This window comes from Branchiostoma lanceolatum, chromosome 2 (genome assembly GCF_035083965.1).
Source record: "Branchiostoma lanceolatum isolate klBraLanc5 chromosome 2, klBraLanc5.hap2, whole genome shotgun sequence".
In the NCBI taxonomy this organism is placed as follows: Eukaryota; Metazoa; Chordata; class Leptocardii; order Amphioxiformes; family Branchiostomatidae; genus Branchiostoma; species Branchiostoma lanceolatum.
In genome coordinates, this window is record NC_089723.1 from 16,041,927 (window position 1) to 16,069,698 (window position 27,772).

The 27,772-nt window shown below is 40.9% G+C and overlaps 3 protein-coding genes across 4 annotated transcripts in view; 1 reads left to right on the forward strand and 2 right to left on the reverse strand.

Annotated features, from left to right (window-relative positions):
- The window catches only part of LOC136427597 (streptococcal hemagglutinin-like), a 37,745-nt gene extending 32,507 nt beyond the window's left edge, over window positions 1-5,238 (forward strand). For both annotated transcript variants that reach the window (XM_066416564.1, XM_066416565.1), the window contains 4 exons: window positions 1,243-1,369; window positions 2,549-2,686; window positions 3,665-3,762; window positions 4,428-5,238. In XM_066416564.1, the coding sequence (XP_066272661.1) occupies window positions 1,243-1,369; window positions 2,549-2,686; window positions 3,665-3,762; window positions 4,428-4,497 (433 nt within the window). In that variant the 3' untranslated portion in view covers window positions 4,498-5,238. The remainder of the gene's footprint in view (window positions 1-1,242; window positions 1,370-2,548; window positions 2,687-3,664; window positions 3,763-4,427) is intronic.
- A 44-nt stretch (window positions 5,239-5,282) lies between these two features.
- LOC136426870 (treslin-like) lies at window positions 5,283-15,594 on the reverse strand. The gene is made up of 9 exons (XM_066415591.1): window positions 15,581-15,594; window positions 15,074-15,249; window positions 13,977-14,127; window positions 13,086-13,265; window positions 12,644-12,740; window positions 11,612-11,684; window positions 11,232-11,396; window positions 10,245-10,406; window positions 5,283-9,149 (listed from the first exon to the last, which is right to left on the reverse strand). The coding sequence occupies exons 1-9, from the start codon at window positions 15,592-15,594 to the stop codon at window positions 6,526-6,528; spliced, it is 3,642 nt and encodes a 1,213-aa protein (XP_066271688.1). The 3' UTR covers window positions 5,283-6,525.
- Window positions 15,584-27,335, reverse strand: LOC136426871 (treslin-like). The gene is made up of 13 exons (XM_066415592.1): window positions 27,021-27,335; window positions 25,378-25,541; window positions 24,631-24,767; window positions 24,076-24,136; window positions 23,088-23,478; window positions 22,225-22,477; window positions 21,882-22,017; window positions 21,169-21,278; window positions 20,474-20,619; window positions 19,726-19,849; window positions 18,878-18,942; window positions 18,640-18,723; window positions 15,584-15,754 (listed from the first exon to the last, which is right to left on the reverse strand). The coding sequence occupies exons 1-13, from the start codon at window positions 27,333-27,335 to the stop codon at window positions 15,641-15,643; spliced, it is 2,100 nt and encodes a 699-aa protein (XP_066271689.1). The 3' UTR covers window positions 15,584-15,640.
- Window positions 27,336-27,772: the final 437 nt, after the last annotated feature.

The following is a 27,772-nucleotide window of genomic DNA, read 5'->3' on the forward strand; positions in this document are numbered from 1 at the left end:
CAGAGGTCAACATAAAAACGGAATCATTGTATAGATAATAGTATATAAGGAAACCCAGAACTAATACCAAAAATTGTTCAACATAATTGAGTGAACTGAACATAAATATAAACAAAGGTAATCATAATGATAACATAATATAATAACTTCAATATACTAATCATATACAAAAATTACCACCATGTGTCAAGACGCATGTGCTTGTTCTTTCCCTTACTTAATTGCTTGATGTGTTCTTTGAATGTGCGAGCGTTTCCAGCTGTGATGTGAGAAGGTAGGGTGTTGTATGTTTTTATGCTCCTGTATACAAATGTTCTGGTTTTAGCTTTAGTCCTTGGTTTGGCTAGTGTGAACGCCCCTCTTTGTGACAGTCTCGTGTTGTGTGTGTGCGTTGATTCTATTCTTTGCAATTCTTTGAAAATACATTTCGGTTGATTCTCATTTACAATTTTATGGAATGAACAGATGGTGCTGGTGAAAAGTCTTTCTTTGACTGTTTGCCAGTTTAACTGGGTGTGAAGGTTGTCTAGTCTGGCATCAAAAGTAGTGTTTGTGGCTAAGCGAGCTGCACGGTTTTGTATTATCTGTAGTTTGTCTATATGTGTTTGTGGTGCGGAGGACAGAAGTGCGGAACAGTATTCAAGATGTGACAAAACAAGAGTCTGTATAACTGTTCTTAATGCGTTTGGTGTGAAGTAGTTTTTGTTTCTTCTAATTGTAGCGAGGGTGCCTGCCATTTTCAGCTTGGTTTTGTCGGTTTGCGCGGTCCATGCAAGGTGTGGGTCAATAATGAAACCTAACAGTTCGGCGTGATCTACTTGGGTGATGTTGGTCCCGTCAATGCTAAGATGTAATTTGGGACTCTGTTTTAGTTTTTGTGTTATACCCATCATTATGGATTTTGTCTTACCAAAGGCAGTGCCCGTCTCCTTTTCTACAGCCCTTGGGCCACACAATTGTGCGAGCACTACAGCAGGGGGCTAGTCCACTGGTAGTGGTGTCTACATGTGTTTGACTCTCTTTCCGTTATGTGCTGACTGCTTAGCAGAAAAAATATGTAGACTAGTTACTGTACCATTTTAAAGTCTTTTTTATGACCAGGCTAGGCCGGGGTTTGAACCAGTGCCATCCTGCGGTAAATGCAAAGCAGGCACTCTACAAGGCTGTTGCACCAGTTCTTCAATAGCACGATTAGTCCGGTTGTTTTTTTTAACAAATTAATACTGATTTTTGATTTTACAGCCGAAAACCTCAGCCCATCAACAAACAGAATGACACTCGAGACAGAAGAATAGGAGGACACAAGAGGACGGGAATAATCGGTGACTTCCTCCACGATGTCATGGACGAGGACCGCTCGGAAAGCAAGGTGCGTTCCTCCACTTCCACCTCTCCCAACATCATCAGGCAGTTCGTGCAGGAGTGTATGGGGGCTTGGGACAGGGACAACCGAAGATTCTTGCGGAAAAAGAACATTATAGACAACTTTATAGAGGATTGTCTGGCTTCAGAAGGGGATGGATGATATTAACTAGAAGAGGCCTTATGGACGCCATAATCCAACTGTCGGGAATAGTCACCAGATAGGAAGACCAAACGCAGTTTGCAGGTGTTTACAAGTATGTTTATTTTGTGAAGTAACTGAGATATGTTTCACCATTTATTCATGACTTTTGCTTCATAAAGGAGCCACAAGAAATATGCAGCAAAACTTGCACTTTCCTTCATCACTCATAGCTTGTGTTAAGGGATTAAAAGTCACTATTAGTAGTACATTGTGTACAAGATGTACATGTAGCCATGAATCCACCCTATCTATCTCCTCTGAATTCTTTACCTCAGAAAAGTCCGGTACCCATCCCTATTTTATCGTTTGGCCTTTATCATTTACTTCTGATCATTGATTATTTCTGGTATCAAATATTTACCAGAAGTAGTGAAACAAGGATCCTTTCCGAATGCCTGTTTGAACCAGTGTCGTTACAGAGGACGTGGAGCTCTTGCTTATCATACTTTATTTTAGTCTATTCACCAGTGCCTGACTATTTGGCAGGGAAATGATTAGAAGAGCAGACTAGAGCTACATTTGTAGATTTAGGATGAATACCTGGCTTTATGTCTAGAATACCTGGGCCGTGAAAACGTTTGATACGGGTGTTCTTGACTGGGTGATACATTTGTAACTTTGGGTTATCACGCAAGCTTCCATAGAATATCTAGAATGCATTTCGAGTGGGCCGAGTGAAAATTCGAATACTGGATTCGGTCGTTGGAATGACTGTGGCTGTTACAATTGTTTGTTCGATGACACCAACTTCTCAACTTCTGGCGCATTTTGCATTGAAATATATATGGGTATGACATAGATAAAATACAACTCGGTGTATTCCGCATCACCGGCGGTCCCAGCCCTCCTGCGCGTCGGATTGCCCTTCGGCCGATCCTACCCGTGGTCGGGCTGGTACCTCGGGTGATACGTTATAGCCCGTGATATACTCTATATTTATCGTACAAGATTAAAGCGATCTTTTGTTTTCTGTGGTTCCAGGAGGAGACCCTGACTGGAGGGGAACAGCCAGGTCCAGTGGAGGCCCTGAAGAACATGCTGTTTTCTATGCAGTCAGTTCAGGCTTCTACGGCCAGGCTGGCCAATGGTGTGGGCAGTGATGACAGCGAGGATGAACTGGTAATACACCTCTACTTCTTTGTAGTCATGTGCTGCGATCTAGCCCCACCAATTGTGCGCTCCTCGCAATTCAGCCCTTGGCTGCGAAGAGAGCAGTCGGCCTATCCGATAATACAGAAGTTTTATTGCAAGTTCATGCCCGTGGGCTAATTGCAAATACATGGTAAAAACATACATGCGTCAGTAAACTGTGCCTCTGACTTTGTTATAACAATAGACTACTGGTACTAAATACAATTGTTGGCTATATCTAAACTAGCTGGGTTTGACTTCTTTTTTGGAAGCAGTGGAAGACGAAAAGTCCCACTTTTTCTAGTATTTGTGGGTTCTGTGATTTCAAGAAAAAGGTAGCTTTTTGTTCATCCGTGAATGTGTAAAAGTAGGGGCATTTCGTGGTAACTTGTTTGAATAAGTCGGTTCTTTCATCACTGTTAAATAGACACTTGGAAATGAAATAAAAAAACTGCTGTGATTTCTGATGAGATGACAAGAAATATCCATATCAATAGATAATGCATAGTTAAGTGTTCATACATTTGACCATAAATGAGAATGCAATTATGGTATAACTAAAAGTATAAGATTGTCCTTTTCTCAATCAATGAAGGAGCCCATAGATTTGTTGCTTGATATCTTGAAGACGATCAATGAGATTCTAATCTTAATTGGTCCTTCAAATATCTTTTTGCCACTTTCAGATTATGCATACATGTATGAGACAATCATTGGTCACAAAACAGAAAATATTTAACATGTTAAACTTTACTCCTAAATGATGGAAGTGATCATAAACATCACAGCATTTTTCATATTAATATATTTATCTTTTTCGACTTCACAGATTAAAATTTATGAATAATTGCTTTCCCATGAAACACCAACTGCACATGACATGACAGTTTCACTTGAGACATACTATTACTCTAGTAACTGTTGTACATGTAACTACTTTCCTCTTCCTTCTTGTACCATGTTCAGACCTATCTTGGAGAAGACACAGACATCCCCTCCCCCATAGGTGGAAGCCCTGAGCAGTTCCGTACTAGTACTGAACCTGGTGCACATTCTTTAGACAGGTCAGTAGCTGCTCTCCACAATCATGGTAACATGTAACTGTCTTTGAACAGTAGTTTGATTGTTAACTGTTTGATGTGTACATGAACATGTAAGTGGTGCCAATAGCCGAGAAGTTATGGTTTAATCATAGGGGATTGATGATGGGTATGACTTCGGTTAAAGGCAACCAAAGCAATTTTAGGGCCCAAAATATGGAAATAAAACAAAATGCTGAAATCTCTATGGTAGTGACATTTACTAACACTATTCAGCACATTTGCCTAATACTGTAACTTCACACTTCCAGAATCTTAAAACTGCACAAAAATGATTCCCTTTGTTTCGTGAGCCTACAAAAACCCTGCCGATGATTTTCAGTGAGTTTTCATATCACAACGACGTTATGTTTCTGCATTATGGACATCACTATATATACATTGTGATAGTGTTGTTTGAACTAATCATGTAAAGAAATGACTAGATGAATTGACTTTCAAAATCCGATTTTCAGGCCCTAATATTGCTTGGGTTTCCTTTAAAGGCGGTGGAAGGAGAGGGATGGGTTCTGCATGTGGATTAACAACCTACTGTCTCTAAAAGGCTATGGGACCTTTACTGTACCTTTCGTTTTACCTCTAGTAGTATGCATGTACAATCATGTATAACCTGTTTGGTTCTGTTTCAGGGCACTACACCATTTGTCCAGACTGAAGCTACTGGTCACCACAGATGAGGAAGGCAGAGGAAACAGCTAGAGGCAAAATGAACTCTTACACCATTTGAGTCTGGCCCACCATTGCTGTCTTTTTCTAGTAGTCTTGTCAGTGTCCTGCCCTTGAATTTAAATCAAATTGTTTCGAACTGAATTGCAAATTTATTTTCTTCTGACTTTTGTAAAGAATCAAAAATAGTAAGGTTTGAAATATGATGTATAGGTCATGTGTCTCTTCACAAGTGCCTTCTCATGCTACACTTGCCCAAGAATGAAGATGCTTCAGCAGTGCCCCCTAGTATATTTGAAGTGCACTGCAGACAATGTACATTTTCCTAAATTATGTATCTTTAACAAGTTTGTTGGTCTCTTCGTCTGATATCTCAGTAGTAGAAGGTTCATATGCCTACTAGATCTGTTTAATATGCTGGTATGATAGAATTGGGATGATACCAAAAATGTTAATTTTATGACTTTTTTGGCTATAAATGAATTTACAGATGATTTTGTGAAGTTCTTTATTTTAGATATGTACAAATGTAGCTAGTTTTAATGGTGTCCCACGTTTATAGGCAGAAATATCTCGTTGAGTCGATGATGAATGATTTCAGGCCTTGCAAAGTTTAAACAAATTTATTCTACAGTGCATAAACCTCTGGTTATTCTGTTAAGATATATTTGAAATGTACAGTAGACACATATGACCAGCAGCATTTTGTTAGTCGTTGTATATATAGAATAATATTGTATACTGCTTCCAGAATAAAAGTACACTATCTACTGACTGTGGAATTCAAAGTGTCTGTACATAGATACTGAACAAGTAACTGATAGTACAACAAATCTTTATTTTTTCTACAATAGTTTCTACACAAGGTATAGACCAGACTGACATTTGTAGGGGGAAAACATTTAATGGCATATTCAAGAATCATCTCAAAATTTCTAATACAACATGTACATCTGTTTCAGTAATGATCACTAAAATACTCTGAGGAGAATTGGTTTCAATAAGTGGCTAATCATATACACATGTATTGCAAAGATACTAAATCTCAACCTAATTCACCCAACTTAACATAAAGAAAATGTGACTAACATACAATATAATTTGGCCAAGGAAAAAAAAATTGTTTCCAATTACGGTCCTGAAAAAATTAGGGTCGGTACATTTAGGTATTCTCTTTTTAGACTTTCTTTTCAACAAAGACAGTCTAGGGACACAGATATTTTCAACATGATATTGTTATTAATACAGAATAGATAAACGTGTGCTACACATTCTTACATCAACTGTTCAAAGCTTTAGTCTGTTAACTGAGTGTGAAATACAAGAAGTCTGTTATGATATTTTGATCACTGATATAAGATAAGAAATTTTATGTCCCTTACCAGCGGTCAACGACAAAAAAAAGTCTAGCTTGTTGGGTTTTTTCCCTTGGCCTTACTACATTTGTACATAAAAAATATACATAATCTAAAAGCATACAGAATGTGAGGTATAAAATGGTTTACAATCCTCTCATTCTCTTTATGAAATTTAAGTATTCTAACACACATTTAACAAGCTTTTGATAAGGATACTGAAAACCCTATCTAAGAGGCCATACACATGGTCTAAATGTTTGCAAGGAAAATAATAAAATTGACAGCCCAATAGTCAAAATATACATATTCAAGAGACAAATTCTTACAACTTAAAATAAAATTACTAAAGTCTTCTACACTCAGCTAAGTATAATTGGTCAGAATAAAAATTAAGGAGAAAATCAAGGTGCCCAAGCAACTGATTATAGCAATAAAGCTGAACTTATCTCCATGAAACAAACTTTCTTTATTTCTGTCCATCAAAAGTAAGTAAAAATTCTGTCAAAATTTCATCCATTTGGCATTGTGTACATTTCACATTTTACTGAGACATCCAATGAGATCTAAGCATACTATATGTATTGCAGGTATATACAAAATCATTCTTTTACATGTCTTTTAACCTGCACAATGCTGACGTACATTGTATGTGACCGACACAAATTTGTGGACACGGACCTACAGCAGGGAGAAGGTTAAAAACTCACAAACTCTGAACAGACTTCTTCCTGCCCAGTTTCACATTTTCCTGTGTCACTTCTCCCTTTGGTCTGTACAGCTGTCCCAAATTTCTCTTCACGCCAACCTTCTTCATATTTCTCGGTGACTTCCTTAAAGCAGGAGACCTAATGTTCTTACTGGACTGGGGAGGAGTCTTAACACATAGCCTCGGGCTTCTCGAAGAACCAGATGAAGTCGTGCTTCCTTGACTATCACTGTTCCTACGTGGAGAAGACCAGCTAGAACTTGAAACAGTTGAAGATGTAACTGGAGACTTCTGCAAAACCTTGGACTTTGCCGGACACTTTCCTGACCTGAATGAAGTTCTCTGTGGTGACATTTTCCTTGCTGAGGAAATTTTTGGTTTGGTTGGAGGGGAGGATGACAAGAGGTAATGTCCAAAGCTAGGTGAGGGTGACGTTGGTCTGACCTTGTTTGATGATTCTCTGTGAGAGGATCCAAAGAAACTGTCCCCATGGGGACTTGCAGGTGGCGAGATATAATCGATCATGTCTTCAGACTGAAGTGATGAGTTACTCCGAGACGTGGATATCCCTCTTGCGGACGTCTTGGGACTGTTACTGGTATGTCTAGCTGTTAGAAGCGGTGACTGTGTTAACTTCAGCAGACCATGTGCAGAGAGGGGACCTGAGGGATATTTCTTCTTGACTGGTGGCGTGCATTGGAGATTACTGGTTGTGTTGTGACTTGATTCAGGCTTTGCGCTTCCAAATGTCCTGTCTCCAGCTTCCTTTGTTCCAGATGAAGTGTCCACGGAATAAAACACATCTTCGTCAGCAAAGGATATATCAGACGACAAAGCACTGGCATCCATGTCGACTTCCTGACTGTCAGACTTGCCTTTTATCTCCATCTGCAACTTTTTCTTCCTACTCAAGCTTAGCCTGTTCTTCCTACTTCTCAAACCTTCCTCTGGACTACTACCAAAGTCAGTCCTACTCTTTTTTCTCATAGATTCCCAGACATCCTTTTCAAAGGAGCCAACACTGTCTGTCTGTTGTCCTCCACTTCTCTTTCTCTTTCTTTCCTTGGACAGTGACCACCCTCCAGTCGACCTCACAGTTGGCTGTAGTTTGCTTGGTGAAGACTGACTACAACTACTCGAAGCTGGCGACTTAGACCGAGACCTTATGCTGCATCTTAAATTCTTGACTTTAGAAGATCCTGGAGGTGTGCGTTTTCTACGCGACGACATGTTTGTCAATATCGGAGACTGCGTAAGGGCGAGAAGACCTTTCGCTGAAAGAGGCGAGGTGGCAGGGATCTTATTTTTCCCACTTGAAGTTGTCTCTGCCTGGTCACAAGTCGGTACGTCTTCTACCATTCTACTCACTACCTTGATATCATCCAAAAAATCAGTCGTCTCTGTTCCTTCACCTACATCCAGTTTCCCTCTTGCTCTACTGGGCTTCTTACTTCTCGGTGACCTTCTTAGTGTGGAACTTGTTTCCAGCCTTCCCACCAGTGTCTTGGTTCTTGGTGAAGGAGTGGTACTAGACTTTGGTGTGCTCAGGCTCTGCACAGGAGATGAGTCCGTGGGTCTTTTCTTCCGGGGCCACTTGCTGATGGAGTCTGGAGTTCTCGTTTTAGCATCCTTTGGCGAGGTAGAGAAATGGACGGTTGAACCGCCCTGTGGTGGAGTGTCCGGGAGCTTGGACCGCGTGCTGAAACCAGGAGACTTGTTGAGCGACTCCGCTTCATTTCCCAGTGACGAGGAAACATCTAGGAACGGTCTGGGAATGTCAGCGTTATCTTTACCTGTGTTTAGGAGGAACGTTTTGCAGGGAGATTTCAGGATTCCCTTTTTGGGTGTTGCCGACGCAGGAGGGGGTTGATTGGTTTTAGTAGGGGAGTATCCCGTGGACATCAGTTCCAGCCTAACTCTCTTTGAAGGGGTCATCAGCAGATCACTGTTATAGTCAGGCCCTGGTAAATGTAAGCTTGATTCTTCATGGCTAGATGCGGCAGAGGTGTTTTTCATTGACCGAAGGTGTTTGCTTGGAGAGTCTGTTGCATTTCCGACCATCTTCTGAGGCGTTACGCTCATTTTATCGATCCCTGGATTCCGTCGCTTTGATGGCGTTCCTGTCGGTGGTGGTGAGGCGGATGGTGATCTGAAAGGTGACTGTCCTCTTGTTGGGGTCCGTAAAGTTCTTGAAGGTGTCCCCTGACCCTTCGATGGCGTACTGCAAGACGCTTGTCTTGAAGTGCTGCGACTGCTTCTCTTTGTAGGCGTTTTGAAGTTCTTCTCCGGTGTCTCTAGTACTGCTATCGCTTCATTTGAGGCTGCATTGCGCCCAGTCTTCCTGGGAGTTCTTCTCAACTCAGGAGTTTTCTTCCTGGGACTGTCCTTCCCTGCAGTTCCCAGCAGTTCTGATAGGAGGAGCTTGCCAGGAGACTTTCTGGGCGTTCTCCGTGGAGAAGTGAAGTCTATCTTTAACGGTGAGGTGCTGTGACCCCTGATTTTCTTGGCCACTCTCTGGGCGGACACCACGTACCGAGAACGCTTGCTGGGGTCGTAGAAGGAAGGCCGTCTCCTGAAACTAGACACATGCTTCCGAGGACTTCTTCTCAATGGTTCAGTACCTGTGGGAAAGAAGTAAACATATCTCAAAACACTAGTCAGTTCAAATCCGGAGGTTCAGTTTCCAGATATCAAGGCGGCCATCTTGGAATTCGAATTTCCCAACTTTTTTTCTACTGAGTTTACAGTTAAGTTTCATATATCATTTGAAAGAGCATGATGTCCCACACATTCTGGTGCCTTTAATTTGGTCATAACATGGAAAGCTATGAAGATATTTCTTTTAGAAAGTTGCCTAACCCATACTATCATTAGTTGGACCTGGCGACACAATATCACCCCAGACCAGGTTAGACTTGGCCCATACCGGCCTGATAGTGGACAGACAATGATCCACCCTAATGAATGCCATGCAAATGAGTAGAAAATTAGTCCTTCCATTCAGTTGAATACACTTGCATAATCACCAGATTTCCAGTACAATGGGCGGGCTTGAGTTCAATGGGCTTGGTGATTAGAGGTGTCATTGCCCACTGTGACAGGAACAATTAGCCCACAATTGTTTGTAAAAACCCAGGTGAACTCAATACTGCTGGATATGTACTGACCTAGGAGTACATCGTTCACATGCATTTTCAATCAATCATATCTAAAGTTGTGAACATCACTGACTAATAATTTTTACATGACTACATTCATGATGAAGAGAGCTTTCAGCTTATACCACACTTATAGGCACATATCTGATATTGCTGAAGATTCCAAATTGCTTCTGGATTTTCCAATTTGAACTGACCAGTGTTTCAAGATCATTCAATTTAATTTATATGTTTTACGTTACACATTATACATTAATGTTAATTTAGTTACAGATTAGTCTGTGCAACTGATACCGGTAACATTTCATTGGGAACTTGTGTAAAGAACTTGAGAGGGAACCACTCACCTCTGTACCCTGAACTTATCATCACTGTGAAAAAACCTGCTGTAATTATTTATGATTCCTTAACATATATGTTCTGTAAATCACTTGCCGCCACTGTGAAGTTTAAGTTTGGTGAAAATCTCCATTTTCCTTTCACCGTGAAATTTTGCTACCGTGAAGATAAAGTGAATTACACGACTGGAAAAGTTCCCAGACAGAAGGAGATCCCTACCTGGTGCAGTGAGCGGCTTGACCGGAGACTCTCCCACGACGAACACCTCGGAGTTTGTCCTGGCCCTGAGACGCGCCCGCTCCTGTTTCTGCCACAGGGCGTTCGACAGCTGCTTCTTGGCAGGAGTCTCCTCGACTGTGTTGTCCTTCAGTACATGGCGACCTGCATAGTTGGTAGAGACAACTCGTGTGTTAGTTTTCGCTTGCATTTTCATTGCATAACAGGTACACCGCCTGAAGCTGCAACACACCAGTTTTGCACAGTAAGCATAAACTGCGTAAGACCTGACTGTAAGGTTTGATCCAGTCACACCGGTGCAAGATCTTGTTTTCATGTCTTTTGGAAACATTTCAATTCCAGTACATGTACGAAAAGGAATGATTTTTCACTCTGCACACTTATACGTCTACAACCAAGAAAGTCTAAAACATTATCAAGTTGAGTACCGTAAAATTCCTATTTACGTACGCACCCCTCCTAACGTACGCACCCCCGATTTGGACGATTGCAGGCCTGACTCAGTGAGTTAAAACGTTCAGGGGAAAAACCCTCCTAACGTACGCACCCCCTCTCCAGCATTTCGGTGGATAGTTAGAGGTTGACATGATCACCCTTCCGATGATGTTTACCAACTTAAAGGGTGACTGAGAAAATGTTTCTGGGTAGAAAATGTCAAACAATTTATTTATAATATTATGTATTATCTATTCTTTATTACTGATTGATTGTGTGGTAGCATTCCATACTTCATTTGCATGAAGATGTACCATACTCTCAAGCTGATATGCGATTTTTTCGAGGAAGAACCCCTCCTAACGTACGCACCCCGACTTTGGCGTCGGCTTGGAGCACCTGCTTGCGACTTGAAAAGTTTAAAAAGTGCGTACGTAAATAGGGATTTTGAACGTGGTATCACATATCAATTTATATAATAAGCATCTTTAAAACTCTGCTATAACTGAGTTGTTGACATACAATGAAGCGTACCTCTGGGAGTGGTGACCTTCTTGGTGCTGCTTCTGCGTGGACTTTTCCTGGGGCTGGGGGCGCTGGGGGCGGGCATGGAGGCTCGGCGGGACAGCTTACTGGGGGACTGGCTGCCGTCCATCAACATGCTCAGGTTCCTACGCACTCTCTTCACTTCACTTACATCTGATACAAAATACAGTGGTGTCAAAGTCTCACAAAACAAGGCTTAAAGATACTATAACTGTTTTTCGGAACATATCTTGGCTCCTACTACTTTTATCCCATCAAATGGGTTGTTTACACAAAAATTTCTGCATACCTTTTCTAAAGAGGGAAACAGAAAAAAGCGCTAAAGATTCTCTACTACATGTGGAACAAAAAATTCACATAACTCTTACCTTCTTCTTTGACAACAACAGGATCAGAACGCTTTTTCCTGGTACTGCCTGACTTTCTTCTTTTCCTTTTACTCTGAAAGAAGAAGTTCAGGGAGGTTTATGCCACAATACAAGGATTTGTCAACATTGTAGTGTGAAGTACAACCAGTGAGTACTGTAAATGCAGAAATGTTCGCTGTATTTTCATGTTCGCGGTTTTCGCGGTGAACTCTTTGCTGCTAACTTTAAACCACCGCGAAATGCTGTTCATTGTGTGACTGTAGCGCTGCTATTGTTTGAAACATGTACTTAAAACAACCGCAAACACTCTATTTTCTGCATACCGCGAAATTACATGTAAATCCCCACAAACATTTCTGCATTTACAGTATTGCCCTGAGGAAGGTGACAGATGGTCAGGGAAACATTGGCTGGGTAAAACATTTGGTTGCAAACGAAGTTGTATTATGAAATAAATTCTGACATAGTCACAACAACATTGAGCATACATATACATGTAGGTGTAGCATTCTTAGCTGTTTTGTCATGTACATGTATACTACATGACCTAAGGTACAGATTCATGTGTACTGACCAAAAGAGACATCAGAAGACTGCATGAAACAGAAATGAAAGTGGTCTACACCATTCTGGGTGAAACAAAAGCTCAGACAGAATCTGAATCACATGTACGTTTCTTATATCTTAGGCATATAACATAAAAAATATACTGAAAGATATTCCCTCAGACATTTGGGACAAGTAAAAAGTATAGAAGACAACAGAACATCCAAGTTGCTTTTGTACACAACCCTATGGGTGAATGTCTGTTAGAAAGACCGCAAAAAAAATGAAAAGGCAGCATACAACAGACATTAACAAAGTACATGCATAGAATGGGCAGACTTGAGGTGGGGTTTTCCGAGACCAAGAGGACTGGAAAAAGGAAAGCTATCTTGGACCTGACTGGAAAGAAATCGTCCTCTTGCCTGACAGGCCCAAGGGCCTATCTTAGGAAATGTAAGATGTAAATAAGAGGGTATGAACTGGTACCTTCTTCGCCTTGTCTGCAGGAGCTACATGTACCAGGATCGCCTTCTTCTGTCCTGCATCCATCAAGCTGGGGTTACGCACAAACCGTCTGGAACCCCTGATTTAAGAGAAAAAGTGTCAGAAAGTGAAGATACTCTACAGTATCTCACTCACTCACTCACCTACCCAACCAACCACCCTAATCACACACACACACACAACCACCCATGTACTCACTCACTCACTCAGAGCTCCATGAAAGAATGTCCTATGATAGCCAAATTTTAGAATGGTTCATTTTTGTACAAAAGACATTTTTGCACAGAGGTGATTTTGGAAGAGACAATTTTTGCACTGGGGAGGGAGGGATGAGAGGGAAATATCCTGCATTCGCTCACAAATGTTGCCTTTCCAATCCATTACTGTATCATAATTATACACACACAGGATCTTCCTGCAGTACCTCTGGGAGCTGACAGAGGACGCCGAGTCCACAGCAGAGGCGACAGATGTGGGAGGGCCAACGGAGAGTTTGTTGGGGAGGTCGTGTTTCTCGTCTAGTCCTGGAGCCAGCAGGTCAGGCAGGGTCAGACCCAGCTCTCTGTAAACCCCCTTCAACAACCTCTCCATGTTATGGACATAGCTGTGGTTATAGAAGGAAATATGTAAAATAAGTACTGATTTGCATAATTTGCATCAAATTATAAAACATCTTGAGCTCAGTTACCTTCAAACACCAATCATGAAAATCTAATCAATTCTACTTGATTTATCTGCTTCCAAATTTTCTGACAAAAATGCCCCTGCAGTTCCAAAACAAGGTTATAGGGGCTGAACTCCATGTTGGTGTCCCTATTTGCATTTCTGTGGACAATAGTTCAAGCATTTTCAGACAATTAAGGATCTTCTGACCCTCTCAATGTCTCTAGCTTAAAGAAGAGAATGCCAGTAGAATACTTAAACTAGAAGTGTAAGTGACATGTTAAACTTGACATGTTGAATCATTTATATACTGTACTTGTATGTAGGTTAATTTCTTTGTATACACTTGTTTGTGTGCATGTACAGTATAGTTGTAGAAGACCTTACGAAAGTCGCTGTACTTTTGTTGTGTCAATAAAGATTGTTTGCTTAAAAACTTGCAAATAAAATACAAAATGCTGTGCATAATTGAGCTACAAAATGCAAATAGGGACACCAAGATGGCAGTCTGCAAAGTGAGTTTATTTGACATTTGGAAATATACCTCTTTCAAATTAAAATATCAAGTCTGCAAATTGTCTTATAATAAGTGAGTTACTAATGAAAGCTTTTTATTGAAATGTTTCTTTTTTATTTTGACACATTGACTTACTTGTTGACAAACTGCTCCTCTAGTAAAGAAGCCAGGTAGCCAGGCTCAGTAGCAAAAGAGATGGGCCTGAGAAGATCACAGATCTCTCCAACTGTCTCCTCCTCCTCTTCACTCAACTTCAGATCATCCTCATCATCTGAGTCATCCCCATCTAAAACAGTTGATGGAAAACAGCACTTAAAAAAACATAAAATTAACGTATGATGACAATCATTTTTTGAGGCCGTAGGGGCAGTGGGTTGTTATCTACTATGTCTAGGGCACAGTATTGGAAGGAAGAGCCCATCCCTCTCCTTCCACCGCACAACATAAAATAAGGTATAATGTCAGCAAAACGTATTAACAAACCTTGCTGCCTCTCTTAAGTAGTTCAATCTGAAATTGTATGGCGAACTTAAGAATTTCAATCTAGTAATACATCAAACAAAGTACAACAAAGGTTAACTTGCTTTATCTGATGCTTAGATGTCAAGAATATTCTGTCTATATACTTGTGTACAATTGTACCTCAACCCTATAGCTTACAAAAACATCTAGGTTCACTGGTGCACCCACAGTCACAAAAATTAGGTGCACAGATTTTAGGTGCACATGCACCCAGTATTTCGAGCCCTGAGAAAACACCTTTCTCACACAGCAGACATGATAGAATGAAGGCTAATGAGGCAGACAACAATAATTCACAGATTTAGTTTAAGTCCCAAATCACACTAAGTTTTCAAAAATGATGTCCAATTATGAATATCATAACTTGTGTGATGCACAAAAAAGATGCAGCAATTTAGAGCCACGTCGTTGACCGATCCCATAGTCTCCACCCTCCTCCGTCAAAACGTAGAAATGTGAAATAAAAATAGAAATGCAGATATTTGACGGACATGCAGCCACTTCCTCATTGGTCAATTCTCTAATCATCATGATTGTGATCATTGGCTGAACTGGTAATTGCGATTGACAGTTAGGATCGGTCTAATATTTGCCACAATGGCCTCGTTTTTATTCTATCATGTCCGCCACATGAGAAAGGTGTTAGGACCGAATGATTGATATACAAACACTACAATATTGAGATGATATATGATATTTGCTGCCCTGACCTTCCTCGGTGCTGTCCCTCCTGCCCTTGTGAGAATCCCCTGACGTGTTCAGGATCAGCTGCTGGTCGGACAGCGCTGAGAACAGCTCCACCCGCAACAACGCCAACAGCTGAAACCTGTGAATCAACAAACCAATCAATGAATGTACAATACATGATGTCAGTACCTTCTCTCTACTGGTATGTCAGAGGGGCACAACTGTACGTCATGAAACCTGCAATACTAGCGCTAAAAGTTAGAGGGAGCTAATAGGTACAGGTGACAAAGGTGGATAGCTACTGTGAATCCATTTATTTTAAGGGTCTTGATTTCGTTGTAGGACAGAAAAGGAGGTTTTCACAGTTCTTAGTTTGCAATTTGATATGATTCTGCAGTACAGTTACTGTTATAGTAGTAGGAGTACAACGCATTTTACCTGTGACATGATTTTGCAGGGGAGATAAAACCAGTGAAAATTTTATCATTTAGAGTACATTTCGTACTTTGTGCAATTATTACAATACATGCAGATGTTGTACCATCATCAAAGCGCAGAGTGTATCTCTCTGTACACTTGGAGGTAACTACTCACTCTCTGATCTTCATCTGTACTTCAGACTGGCCGCTGGCGTTCTTATACTTGTCTCTGACGACCTTGGCTTTGGACAGGAACTTGTCTTCTAACAACTGCCTGGTGTAGGTCTGAAGAACAAAAGCAAGAAAAACGGTTTCAGACTGGGTTAATACAGTTTTTGTTGATTGTTTGCATAACCAGTGAACTGCCCTAAGGCGTAACACACCAGTTTTGTACATTAAGTACAAGCTTCCTGAGACCAGACTGATAAGGTTTTTTTTTTTAATTTTCCTTTTTTTTACTTCGCTTTTGGACAGACTAAGGACAATGTGGCACTGCACTCAAGTTATTCATAACTTATTTTAACAGTGCCACGTACAGAGAACAATATACCCATTTTTACACCTTGGTGGAGTGAGGAAAGTCGTATAAAGTGCCTTTCCCAAGGGCGCAAGATTGGTGGCGTCAGGGGATTCGAACCCGGGACCGCTGGTTTCTCGGCCGAACACCCTGCCATTACGCCACATGACCCCACTACTCATACCAGGATAGACCCCTACTCTAACTAACGTGTGATGGGTTCTTTAACATGCTCAAGGCGTGGCTCTGCTCAAACAAGGCGCCTTTGGCATTACGTCCCATCCCAGAGGATGTCCCTAACTAAAGCTAGGTACTCATTTTCACCTGAGTCGTGAGGTAATTCAGATGAAGGAGACAAAAATGTGTGACCTGCTACTACTGTGGATTGGAACTCGTGAGAACTGTGGGTCAGCAGCAGGGGATGAAGCACCCATGGTACATCACTGTGGACGGGGAAGGGAACATTCTTGTGGCAGACAATAACAATCACTGTGTCTATGTGTACAACGAGGACGGACAGTTTCTGTTCCCGTTTGGAGGTGAGGGAAGTGGTGAAGGTCAGCTGAAGCGACCCCGTGGCATCTGTACAGACAGGGCAGGTAACATCATCGTGGCAGACTGGGGAAACAAACGTGTGGAGATGTTTGACAAGACAGGCAGGTTCCTCAAACACATCACTACAGACATGAGGGCGCCACTGGCTGTTGTCATGGCAACACAGGGACGGCTGGTAGTGACTAATTGGAACCACACAATCTCCATATTTCCCACCTACTGAACCTGATTTAAGCAATGAGCAAACTTTACCAGCCTGCAGTCTCACTGTCTGGTCTTATGTTACAAACTTTGTAGTTATTTTTTAGGAAATTATTTTGTAGATACATCAGCAAATGTCAACCAACATGAAGTGATTTAACTCATTAGGTTATACTGTAGGACATACATGAATGTATAGTTGATTTTTACTAACCCATATTGTTCACATTATCTTTAGTGTGGGAGGGTAACTTGTTGAGGTGTGTACACATCTGTTTGCCCCCCTTTACATCATGATTATTCAAATAAAATCCCCAATATACTACATGTAGTATCATTGTTCGGATCACATTTGATTCTGTTGAATTGTATATGAAAACTGGAAGCGCTAATATGTTAAGGATGATACTTTTGTAATATTTGTGAGTTAGATTTTTACACTTTGTGTACTAGTCTTGTATAATAATTTGTTATGATGGTTTACGAAACATTTTCTATTTTCAATACAAAAGGATGTATGAGGCTTAACACATGCTTAACAATAATTATGGTGGTCTGAAATATCTTGACACTTTGTGTGTTATTCATTGTTATTCTGATGGACATTATGTATTCTGTACCAGGGTTTGCTTTTGACATTGTGCTCAATTCTTTTGTTTCAAAACTTCTTAAAGATTTAAGGGAATGCCAACATTTCCAGTTTGTGTTCATTGGTTTAATCAATAATTGAAACTATAAAACATCTACAAAGCCTAATAGCATTGAGATCTTGGGGTCCAGTGTTTAGAAACTGTCATGATTTCACCCCCAAACATCTGCTTGGAGATAAGTCAGTGTAAGCTGAAGTCATCTGATACATGTGCATGGAACCAGGGCTGTGTCCAGGACCCGTCCCTCCGTCCCAGGACCCGTCCCTCCGTCCCAGGACCTGTCCCTCCGTCCCAGGACCCGTCCCTCCGTCCCAGGACCTGTCCCTCCGTCCCAGGACCTGTCCCTCCGTCCCAGGACCCGTCCCTCCGTCCCAGGACCCGTCCCTCCGTCCCAGGACCCGTCCTTCCGTCCCAGGACCCGTCCCACCGTCCCAGGACGAAAAAAAATCTCGTGGGAACAAACCAATTTCACCTGGTCATGCCATAAATCTGAACTTCATGGCATCAAAATTTATTTTTAGAAGCTTAAAATGACAGATTTAACATTGAAAATTGATAAGTTAAACATGGGCTTCCAGATTCCAGTTGCATCAAATTTTGCCTTTTCCTTTGCAACACCCCAACCATTTACCACGGTTAATGCCTTCCATGGCCTGCGACTGGTAAACTCCACCCCAAAAAATTAGTGGAACATGCCAACATTGAAAGCTGGAGATAGCCCGGCATAGAGCATACCATTATTCCAGGGACCATTATGATCAAGCCAGTCTCAAGCCCAAATGTATTCTCTATTTCTTAATGCGTTAAATTGAGCATAAGTCTTGTTCCACCTTCATGTGGTTCAATTGCTATCACTTCCTTTATTCTTGGATACTAGCACACTATTCCTAATTAATACTTAATGAAAACACCCATTTTATGTTTTTATAGAACACACTACTCAAAGCTGAACTGGTTTGCAATTATGCGTTAATTACTTACAGCAGTTACATAATAATTGGAGGCTATGCTTAGATGTACATAGTATACTTACCATCGTAATTATACTTCATGTTAGGCCTTGTTTAGGATGGAGTACCTTGTGCAGTATTCCTGTGAATCACTAGGAGGCGCACACATCCAAAGCAATCCAATGTGGTATAAGTATACATCCCTAATAACAAGGCCACTATGTACTAGTAAGTTAATATGAATTTCATATCAAGTAATTTTTATATTATACTTTTCATGACAAGAGAGACCCTCACCTCTGGATCGTCTGTACCCTGTGACTTGACGTAATGAAGCGCCACCTGCACAGAACTCTGCACGAACTGCAGCAGCGGTTTATCCTACAAAACAACAAGAGAATTACTGCAATCACACATTTAGTGTTCTCCTTTCACTGTAGTCAAAAGATGGAATGATTTTTGTTGTTGTTTATTAAGTGATTTTTGATATTTTGATATGAAATTTCCAATCAAAATTTTATATCCATATTCTTACCTCTTCCAGCCATTGGTTGTAATTTTCCTTCAGCTGTGAAATGAGGCTGTCCTCATCAGTAAAATCTGCAAAAAAATCAAAACATGTGAAAAAATTGTCCCCCATCCATAAGTAAATGAATAGACTTTTCATGGTTTAACTACACACATAATGCTTATGTCATCATGTCAGAGGTCAATGTTCGTAAGAGCGTCCGCATGAATGAAGCTACTGTTAATCTTGAAATGTAGCTTATGTGCCATATGTGCTGTATTGTTTTTTTCCGGTTTTCAAGATGGCCTCTCCACAACAAAATCTGACATAGCAAATATGTTGCGGACATAGGAAATATGTTGCTGTTTTGACACCATTTTCATTTTCTTTCCCCATTTTTCCAGTCATATGGCATACGACAGAAAATTTGCCAGCAAGTGTCTACAAGCTTTAATCTCAACAAATATCCAGATATCAAAACATAAATACAAGCTTCATTCCAAGCATCCTGTAGTTTCCACATAAAAAAATTATGCACTCTCCCCATAGTAAACAAGAAAGTTCTAAGAGTTAGTGTAATACATGCTAACCGTGATACTGTAATGCATGAATGTTCACAGGTTTATTTTTGTCCACAGGTTTTATTTTTGTCCAATACTGTAGCAGTATGTGACTACAGCACTTCAGCGAAATTAAAACCACTGCGAACACTCCATTTTACCCTTAGTGCGAAATAAAAACCACACGAACTTAAATGCAATTACAGTACTAACTCAAATGTTTCCGCCATAAGTTTACCATTCCAAAATAAATCTAGGGCCAAACAAAAACTACTTCTTCCTAGGTTTGAAAGCTTTATTGTTATGAGTATATACCAGTAGGGATGGTGACATTCTTCATAACTTCCTTCCTCTCTTCCATGATTCTCTGTTTCTCCTTGTCCAACTGTGACTCAGTTGTTTCCTCCTCCTTAGGCTTGGTTTTCTGCTCTTCATGTTTCTTATAATTAAAGAAAGAGAGATAAGTATTCCGTAAGCCCTCCATGTCATATCAGGACAAAAACATTATATCCAGTCTCTTCTACTATACAGTACATAAGTGCTATATCAATAATAACTTACACAGGGAAAATGTCACTCTGTGACTTCTGTATTAGTATAACACTTAAACACAAATCAAAATTTACAAATCCAACAACATTTTTGGCAACTCCTCAAGGGCGGAGCCCGTAGTGCGGTATTGGATTCGGTTTGAAAATAGTCTAAAAATTCCACAATATTCCAAAGAAAACACAAATTCGAAAAGTTGTCAATGGATCTTAATTAATCATATTTGGTTTATTAGTAAAGCTGTGTACAGGTACAGTGTCCGGACCCGTACCTAAAGCCTTGTACCTAAAGTTAATTTGTTAGTAGTTGTTGGCAAAATGAAAGGCAAGGTCAATTATTGGCCCCAATGCGGCTTTCTTTGGTACTGCAGTGGAACTTAGAGGCACAGATAGCTTTTGGGCTCCAAAAAAAAGATGTACAGGTGTGCCCTCTAGCAATTTGTTTTGGAACCCCATGTTGGAGACTTGAGAATAGGATAACTCGAGAGGGGATGAAGGAATGTTTTAACATTTACCTTGTAGCTAAGACCGACGATCTGCTTGGCCCTAGCAGACAGGCTGTCGGAGAAGCTGGGTATCCTGGCCAGGAGCCTCTTGCTCCGACGACTCACGACACTACTGGGGTCTGGTGGCCTGTCTTCCTTACTGTTTACATCTTTCACTGTAGTAGAGCAAAACACAATGGCAACAACTGGGGATAAGTTTTTGTTTTCAAAACATTGTGAAGTAGTTTTAAACAACATAAAATAAAGTAGAATGTCATCAGAATGTAATTTTTATCTATTCCACAAGAAGTTGAATCTGTAATTCTATAGCTAACTTCAAAATTTAAAACAAGTAAATACATCAAACAATGTACAACAAAGGTTGTATTGCTTTTTCTGATTCTTAGATTTCAAGAATAATCTTTATACTAGTGTAAAAAATAAAGTACCTCTAACTTATAGCTTACAAAAATATCTAGGTGCACTGGTACACCCAGTCAAAAATTAGGTACACAGCTCTAATTTTGGGTGCACAAAAGTGCGGCCATGCATCCAGTATTTCGAGCCCTTTGTTGAAAAGTGGCTATTTTGAGAGGGTCAGATTCTGAAGATCTTTACATGTCTGGAAACACTTATGTAAATAGGGACACCAACATGGCCGCTGAAGAAGCTCTACAGTACTGTTTGTTACCAAAGGACTCAAGTTGTAAGAATAGTACATTTACCCTTTTGCTGAGGTTTTGTCCCACCAATGAGTTGGTTGGTGTAGAGTTTATGTAGCAGCTCTAACAGTTGGGGTTCTTGTGTTCCCTCATCTGGTATATCCTCTGGAATGCTGATGACAAGATATGAAATAAAAAGAAGATTCTAGAAGACTAAAACGTTAAAAAGTATTAGATGTATCTTCTACACAATATCCACACAATTTGACAGTATTTGTACAAAAAAATGTCATCACATATGTGAGGTATGATTTGTGTACTACAAAACAATATAAAATGAGAGAATAAACATTCAATAATATGCACATTTATGATGTACTGGGAAACTCTGTTCACTACATTAGCTATCATACAATACAGCTAGTCTAAAACAAAAACAACATACAGCTGACATAATCTTTATGGTAGTGACATTTACTAACAGTATTCAGCACATTTGTGTAATAACTTCATATTCTGAGCATTTTAAAACCGTGCAAAAACGTGTCGTAGGATGATCCCCTTAGTTTCGCGAGCCTACAAATACCCTGGCGACAATTTTCAATGAGTTCTCACGTCACAGCGACAGCGTATTTTTGCATCATAGATGTCCCTATACATTGTGACTGTGTTGTTTGAACTAATCATGTATAGAAATGACTAAATAAATTGACTTTCAAATCCGATTTTCGGGCCCTAATATTGCTTGGGTTTCCTTTAAGTTCACTTTCCATTACCTGGACAGCTGTTGAATGAAGGTGGCACTGGTCCCGGAGTTGGGCGCAGATTTGTACCAGGGTTCGAGTGTTTTCAGCCGAAACCTTGCTGAGCCGGGATCGAACAATGCAGAACTGCTAGACGACGTTGTAGCAACTGCACAAAAATGAAAGGACAACCACAGAATGATGGGGTCGATTCATTTTCTTAACTGTATACATCTGATCTTTTTTATTTTATATTCAAATCAGAAAAATTAAACAAAGAATCCAAGAGCCAAGAAATCAAACTCGTGTGATCTTAACTGTTAAAAACAGAGAGAGACATCTACAATGTACTCAAAGGCCTACAATGTGGACTTACCTGCTACTGACTGATCATTTGACTCTCCTTCTCCATTTTCCTTTAAAAAATGTGACACGCATCTTTTCACGAAGGAGTCCACGCGTTCGGAGTTGCTCGATGATTTTCCGCTGACTTTAGGGAAAGCGAGGACCTTCTCGAGTGTGAGGAGCATGTCCGAGCGTACCACGGTCAGCGTAGCAGAGGCAGCGGTGAGCGGCTGTAGAACACCTGTTACAGGCAGGTGGGCTGAGGGGTCATGGAAGTCTACAACCTGGAAGAACACAGGACACCTGTTAGTGCAGCTGGCAGCACATTAGTGTATGAACTACTGCCAGAACAGAAGACACAGTCAAGTAACACTAACAGTGAAGCAAAAATATTTAGTACATGTAATAGTACATTCCTTGCATTTAGGCAAATCTTGTGATGATACTGTTTTGTGATGCAAAACTGCAACTCCATTTAGGCCGTGTTGATTTGATTGTATGGATGACATCCTCTGGGAACCCCAAAACTGATGCGAGCGTGCAAATAAAAATAAAATTGGCAAAAAAAAGTTGTCTTATGAAATCTACATGGTTAGGACAATGTAGGAAGGACGTCGCAACAAAATTAAACACACAGAGTATGGTATACCGACAAAATATAGGTTATTCATTTTTGTTATTTGAAAACTTCTTTGACTTTGGAATCGACTTTGGCATTCTGTGACATTAGCATCCGTTTTCTGAAATATTTTTTTTCATTTTACAGCATATATTTTCTCATTTTCTCATCTATCCGGATATGCAGCTTGTACTGTTCAGTACAAACCTGGTGTGTTACACCATGAGGCGGTTTACTGGGTATGCAATACAAACAAACAAACTTCTTGCACCCACCAGAGACAGCCCTTCTCGAGACAGCACCAGTAGCAGGGCCTCCAGTGTAACACGACACCCTCCCGCTTCAGCAGACGTCCTCAAACTCTCCTTGTGGACAACACACGTGAAGGCGTGCGTGGGATGGAAGCACGCCAGCGGCAAGCAGCCTCGCTCTACCGTTCCTCTTACCATCAACATCAGGTCTGCTCTACATCCTGCACTTTGACCTCTTACGCTTGACCTTTGACCTTGAGATGCTCTTTGACCCTGAGATGAACCCACATGTAATGTTGTACTACATGTGAGCTGCTGTGAGGACGAACTGCCATTCCATTCAATGGATAAAGCTTGCACAGAGTGATCAGCCTTGCTGGGACCTTGGGAAAGGATGGAATGTGCAGCTGGTATCCTGTAGGAGAAAATAAAAAGAGTACAGTCACTGTGACTAAAGCTGTGTACAGGTACATGTACTGTGTACAATTACATGTAGGTAAAGGGCCAAAATACTGGAACCCTGCAGTACCGGTACTAATCAGGTCAAGTCTGAGTGACTGTGATGACAGATCAGGGCCCGGGGATGGCAACTTTGACAGATAAATAACATGAAATTACTGTGACAGTGTACTGAATCCACATCTATAGACTATACTATACTGCAGCACAGAAAAACACATTTGCAAGGCAGGAGTAAAAATTTCATCCGTGTTTTCACAAAAAATAATACCAAGCGCAATTAAATATTGATGTTATCAGTTCAAATATGCTTTTGTCCATATTCATTTATATATCTATTATTGAAAATCAACCATTATCTAAACAAGACTTAGTAGTTCAGGTACAAATACAGGTCCGGACCTGTACCTAAACCTGTGTACCTGTGCCTGTACCTAACATTTGTTTAGGTACACAGCTCTAACTGTGACAGACCTCAATGTCTGTTTAAAAAATCAGAAAAGGAGAGGAACTTCCAAGGTATGAGGGTGTAGATTACAAACCCAGTACTGACCTGTTCTGTGGTGAGAACATCGGCTGCAGCTCAAAGGAACAGAATGCCTCTCTGTCTCCTCCTTCAAAGAAAGAATGGCTTTATGGTCAGACTGGGAACTACTGAAAATGCTTTTAAGTTCAAAGGGACTTAATTTCGCGGGTGAAACAACGGGATAGGAGCGCAGAAGACAGAACAAGCCTTTCCACTGCAGTTTTAATTAAGTGTGTGGTTAAGCAGTCACCGCGAAAACTGTGAACATTAAAGTTTTAAACCACAACAAAAATGTAATCATTTACGGTTCAACGCTTTTCGCAAACAGGGTGGAGGCTTTTAATTCCATACCCCAAACTTGGTTCGAATCCAAACCCCTATACAACTCCTATATAGATAAATAAAGAAGGTTGTAGTATGGAGGCTTATGTATTTGCAGAAAATATTTCCAAATTGCAGAACAAAATTTTGACATTCTGCAATATTGCAGAACACTGAAAAAAGTATTTCTACCACAGTGACTGCAATGCCATCTAACTCTTTTTTCTCTAGAAAACCCCTGCAAGGTAATAGACATCTTACCATTGCACAACACAGCAGATATTTGCCCATCCATCCCATGTCTCTCCCAACTCCTGGCTGTGTAATACTCAAGTAGTGAAGATGAAGTCAGGGGGAAGTCAGGAACATCTACTGCAGCAGCATCCTCACCGGTGGTACTGGAGAATGTGAAGAAAAAATTGATTTTTAACTCATTTTCACTTGATGTCATCACTGTGTCCGCCGCCATCTTGGTGTCCCTATTTGCATTTCAGTTAATCATAGCTCAAGGTTTTTCGGATATTTAAACCAAAGAATCTTCTGACCCTGACGGAAGAGAATACCTGAGGAAAATTTGTTAACAGAATACAAAATTCTGTGTACGCTTGAGCTACAATCCATTGAAACGCAAAGTGGGATGCCAACATGGCGGTCTGCACTTGCCTTCTGTTCACTGATATGAAAAGTGAGTAAAAACGTTTTCTTGAATGCTGTCTGAATTTTCATTGAACGCAATCGTTGAAAACCAATACTGAACAAGGCAATCAGAGATGGCAGACTTCACCCCATTACCCATACTGCTTTGTGGCCTTCCAGTCCCACAGACAAAAATAGCAGTACTGAAAATAGTATATGGCAATGCTGCATTGTGTATATTACTATTAGCAACAGAAACAAATACACAAACAAGAAAAAAAAACTCACTTCATTCACTTCGGTGAAGTCAAAGAAAAAGAAAAGAAAGTATAACTCAACTTTAAATACAATGATCTGTTAGGTGGCTCATACCTGGATTTCTTACTGATCGGATGCAGTGATTGGATACTGCTGGTCACATGACTCCCCAGCTGTAAGAGTGCGTTACCGGGGATGACACAGCCATTCAGTCCTTCCAACACCTGTGACAACAGATCCACTCCGATCTGGTCTGCCACCTGTTGCGACAAGAACAACTTTTAATACAAACTTCTACTAACTTTTACCAGAAGGACATCACAGAATTTGCACCATCTGCACCATCACGCCCACATGCCAACTACACACATGTACTCTCTCTTTGCAACTGGGTCTGAACTGTCAGGGGGTCCAAGTATTTCCAACGAATCTTTAAAGAAACGCAGGAATTAGATCTACTATGCGAAAATGTATAAATTTGATCAAATATTAATTCTTGATTTGTCAACTGTAACTTAATTTTAGCTGATTTAACGGTCACTAGTCAACAACTAAAATTTCCTCATCGCTAATATTTGATCACTAATACTTGAGACAGTAATGTTTGTTCCCACTGTCTAAGTTAAGTGCTGTGACCTACTCCATTATTTTCCCCCAACCGCTATATTTTCCTACCGCTATATTAAAGTGATTTACAGCACACACAAATCACTGTCCGAAAGAGCATGGATATTTTTTATGATTAATACACAAACCTTATGAGGAGATTAATTTACATTTTAATTAATAATCTAATCTGCCAACATCATTTTGTCTACCAGTTGTCAAATACCCTGGATGTAAACAAAAACTGATCGCTGGCATATAGCGTAGGCCTTCACCGATACTGAAGATCTTGGAATACTAAGCCCCCCCTCTCACTGGACCCGCAGCACGCTGGCATCGTCGCTGCGGCCGATCGAATTGACAAAAAACAAATCTTTTTAAGCTTTGTGTGTTTTGTTGTCTTTTTGGTCATACTTGTACGTTTTGAATGCTATCACCATTATAAAGTCAAGGGTAACACAAATCCAATTTAGGACGCAGCGAAGCCACCAGGGTGCCGCAGGTCCAGTGAGAGGGGGGCTTTAACGATGGTTTTATTATTGCAAAATTATGTTCCTGATGAGCTCTCAACCGCGAAATCATGACGCCGCAAATTTTAGTTTCCAATGTACTACGTACTAGCATACTACAGAAATTGTTTCAATCGCGAACTTAAAATAATGCAAGAGGCTCCTTTGCTCTCCTACGGTGAAATTAAGTACCCGCTAAAATTAAGTGAATCTACAGTGTACCTGTTGCTTATTTCTGTGGCTCTTCGTGAAAGACTGTAAATCGACCCAGTATAGCCGTATCCTGCATGTTTCCGCCATCTGTCTGTAGACGTGCGGAGGTAGGATCGCGTTCCTGACGGCTTCAACACTAAGCCCACCCTTCCTACAACTCCCCACGAACTCAACAAGATCTTCAGACGTCGTAGGACAAGGAGACAACACAAACACGTAGTTTCTTGAGATCGTGGAGCTGATCGTGTTTAGTTGTGGAGTCCTTGCTCCCGACTTTCCTCGGAGTTTGATAGCGGGCCGTACGGGTTTACATGGAGAGCTTATATCCGGCATGTCCCAGTTGAATTCGTACGTTATCTCGGACAAGGCTGTACGAAAAGTTTCGGCTGAGGAAAAAAATTGTGTAGCCCGTTGGCTACTCTCGGTTACTTCGTTTTCTTTCCCCGACCATGGAGGCTCTAAGCGACCGGTCACTTCGGTCTCGAAGGCTTCGAAAAGCTTACTGTCGAACTCGCGAAAGTTGAAGCGGTCCCTGGGAGCTCTCTCTTCCGAGGAGTTGAAGAATTTGTAACCCCAAAGAATGTTGTCTTTCGTCTGTCCATTTTTGTGAGCGAAGTGGGAGAGAATCTTCAAGGCGGACAAGTTGAGCGCGTTGGAGACCTTCTCCTCTTCGGCAGCGCCGTCCTTTCCCGGGCTGATGTCGACTAGGAAGACCACGCGAAACGATCCACCTTCCTGTGACATGGCGAGTGTCTATAGCAGTCGACGGAGAAGGAAAATAGAGCTAGAAATTTAGGAAAAACCGCTAGAATTATTTCAGCCGACCGGCGGCCATTTTGATTTTGAATTTCGTAACGCGCATGCGTGTTGTAATCTAGGAAAAAGCGCGGGAAATTGCGATTTCCCATGATTCAACTCTGACCTTTAAACTCGCCACACCCCTTTTGGGGCCACTCCCTTCATCCTTTCCGTAATCTATGAAATAGCGTCCACCTGACCAGACAACAAACGGAAATAAGTTGTCTTCACTAAAGACAACGTTGGGAAAGTTTACAGACATTTACAACTACTCATTACTCAACCGGAAGGGCACAAAACGGCAGAGTACTTGTCAAGGGTCATCAAGTGTCAGGTATTGTCTCTTGTGATGCCTTATATGTTTACTTTTGATGGGTGACTGT

Coding starts and splice junctions, on each gene's coding strand:
- LOC136426870 (XM_066415591.1), bottom strand. Junction 12,741..13,085: donor TCCTCTGTCAGCTCCCAGAG/GTACTGCAGGAA, acceptor CTCTTAAATCAG/GGGTTCCAGACGGTTTGTGC. Junction 10,407..11,231: donor GAAGGTCACCACTCCCAGAG/GTACGCTTCATT, acceptor CCAACTATGCAG/GTCGCCATGTACTGAAGGAC.
- LOC136426871 (XM_066415592.1), bottom strand. CDS start 27,335: ATGTCACAGGAAGGTGGATCGTTTCGCGTGGTCTTCCTAGTCGACATC. Junction 25,542..27,020: donor GGTCGGGGAAAGAAAACGAA/GTAACCGAGAGT, acceptor TTGTATTAAAAG/TTGTTCTTGTCGCAACAGGT. Junction 21,279..21,881: donor TTCATTCAACAGCTGTCCAG/GTAATGGAAAGT, acceptor TCTTGTCATCAG/CATTCCAGAGGATATACCAG.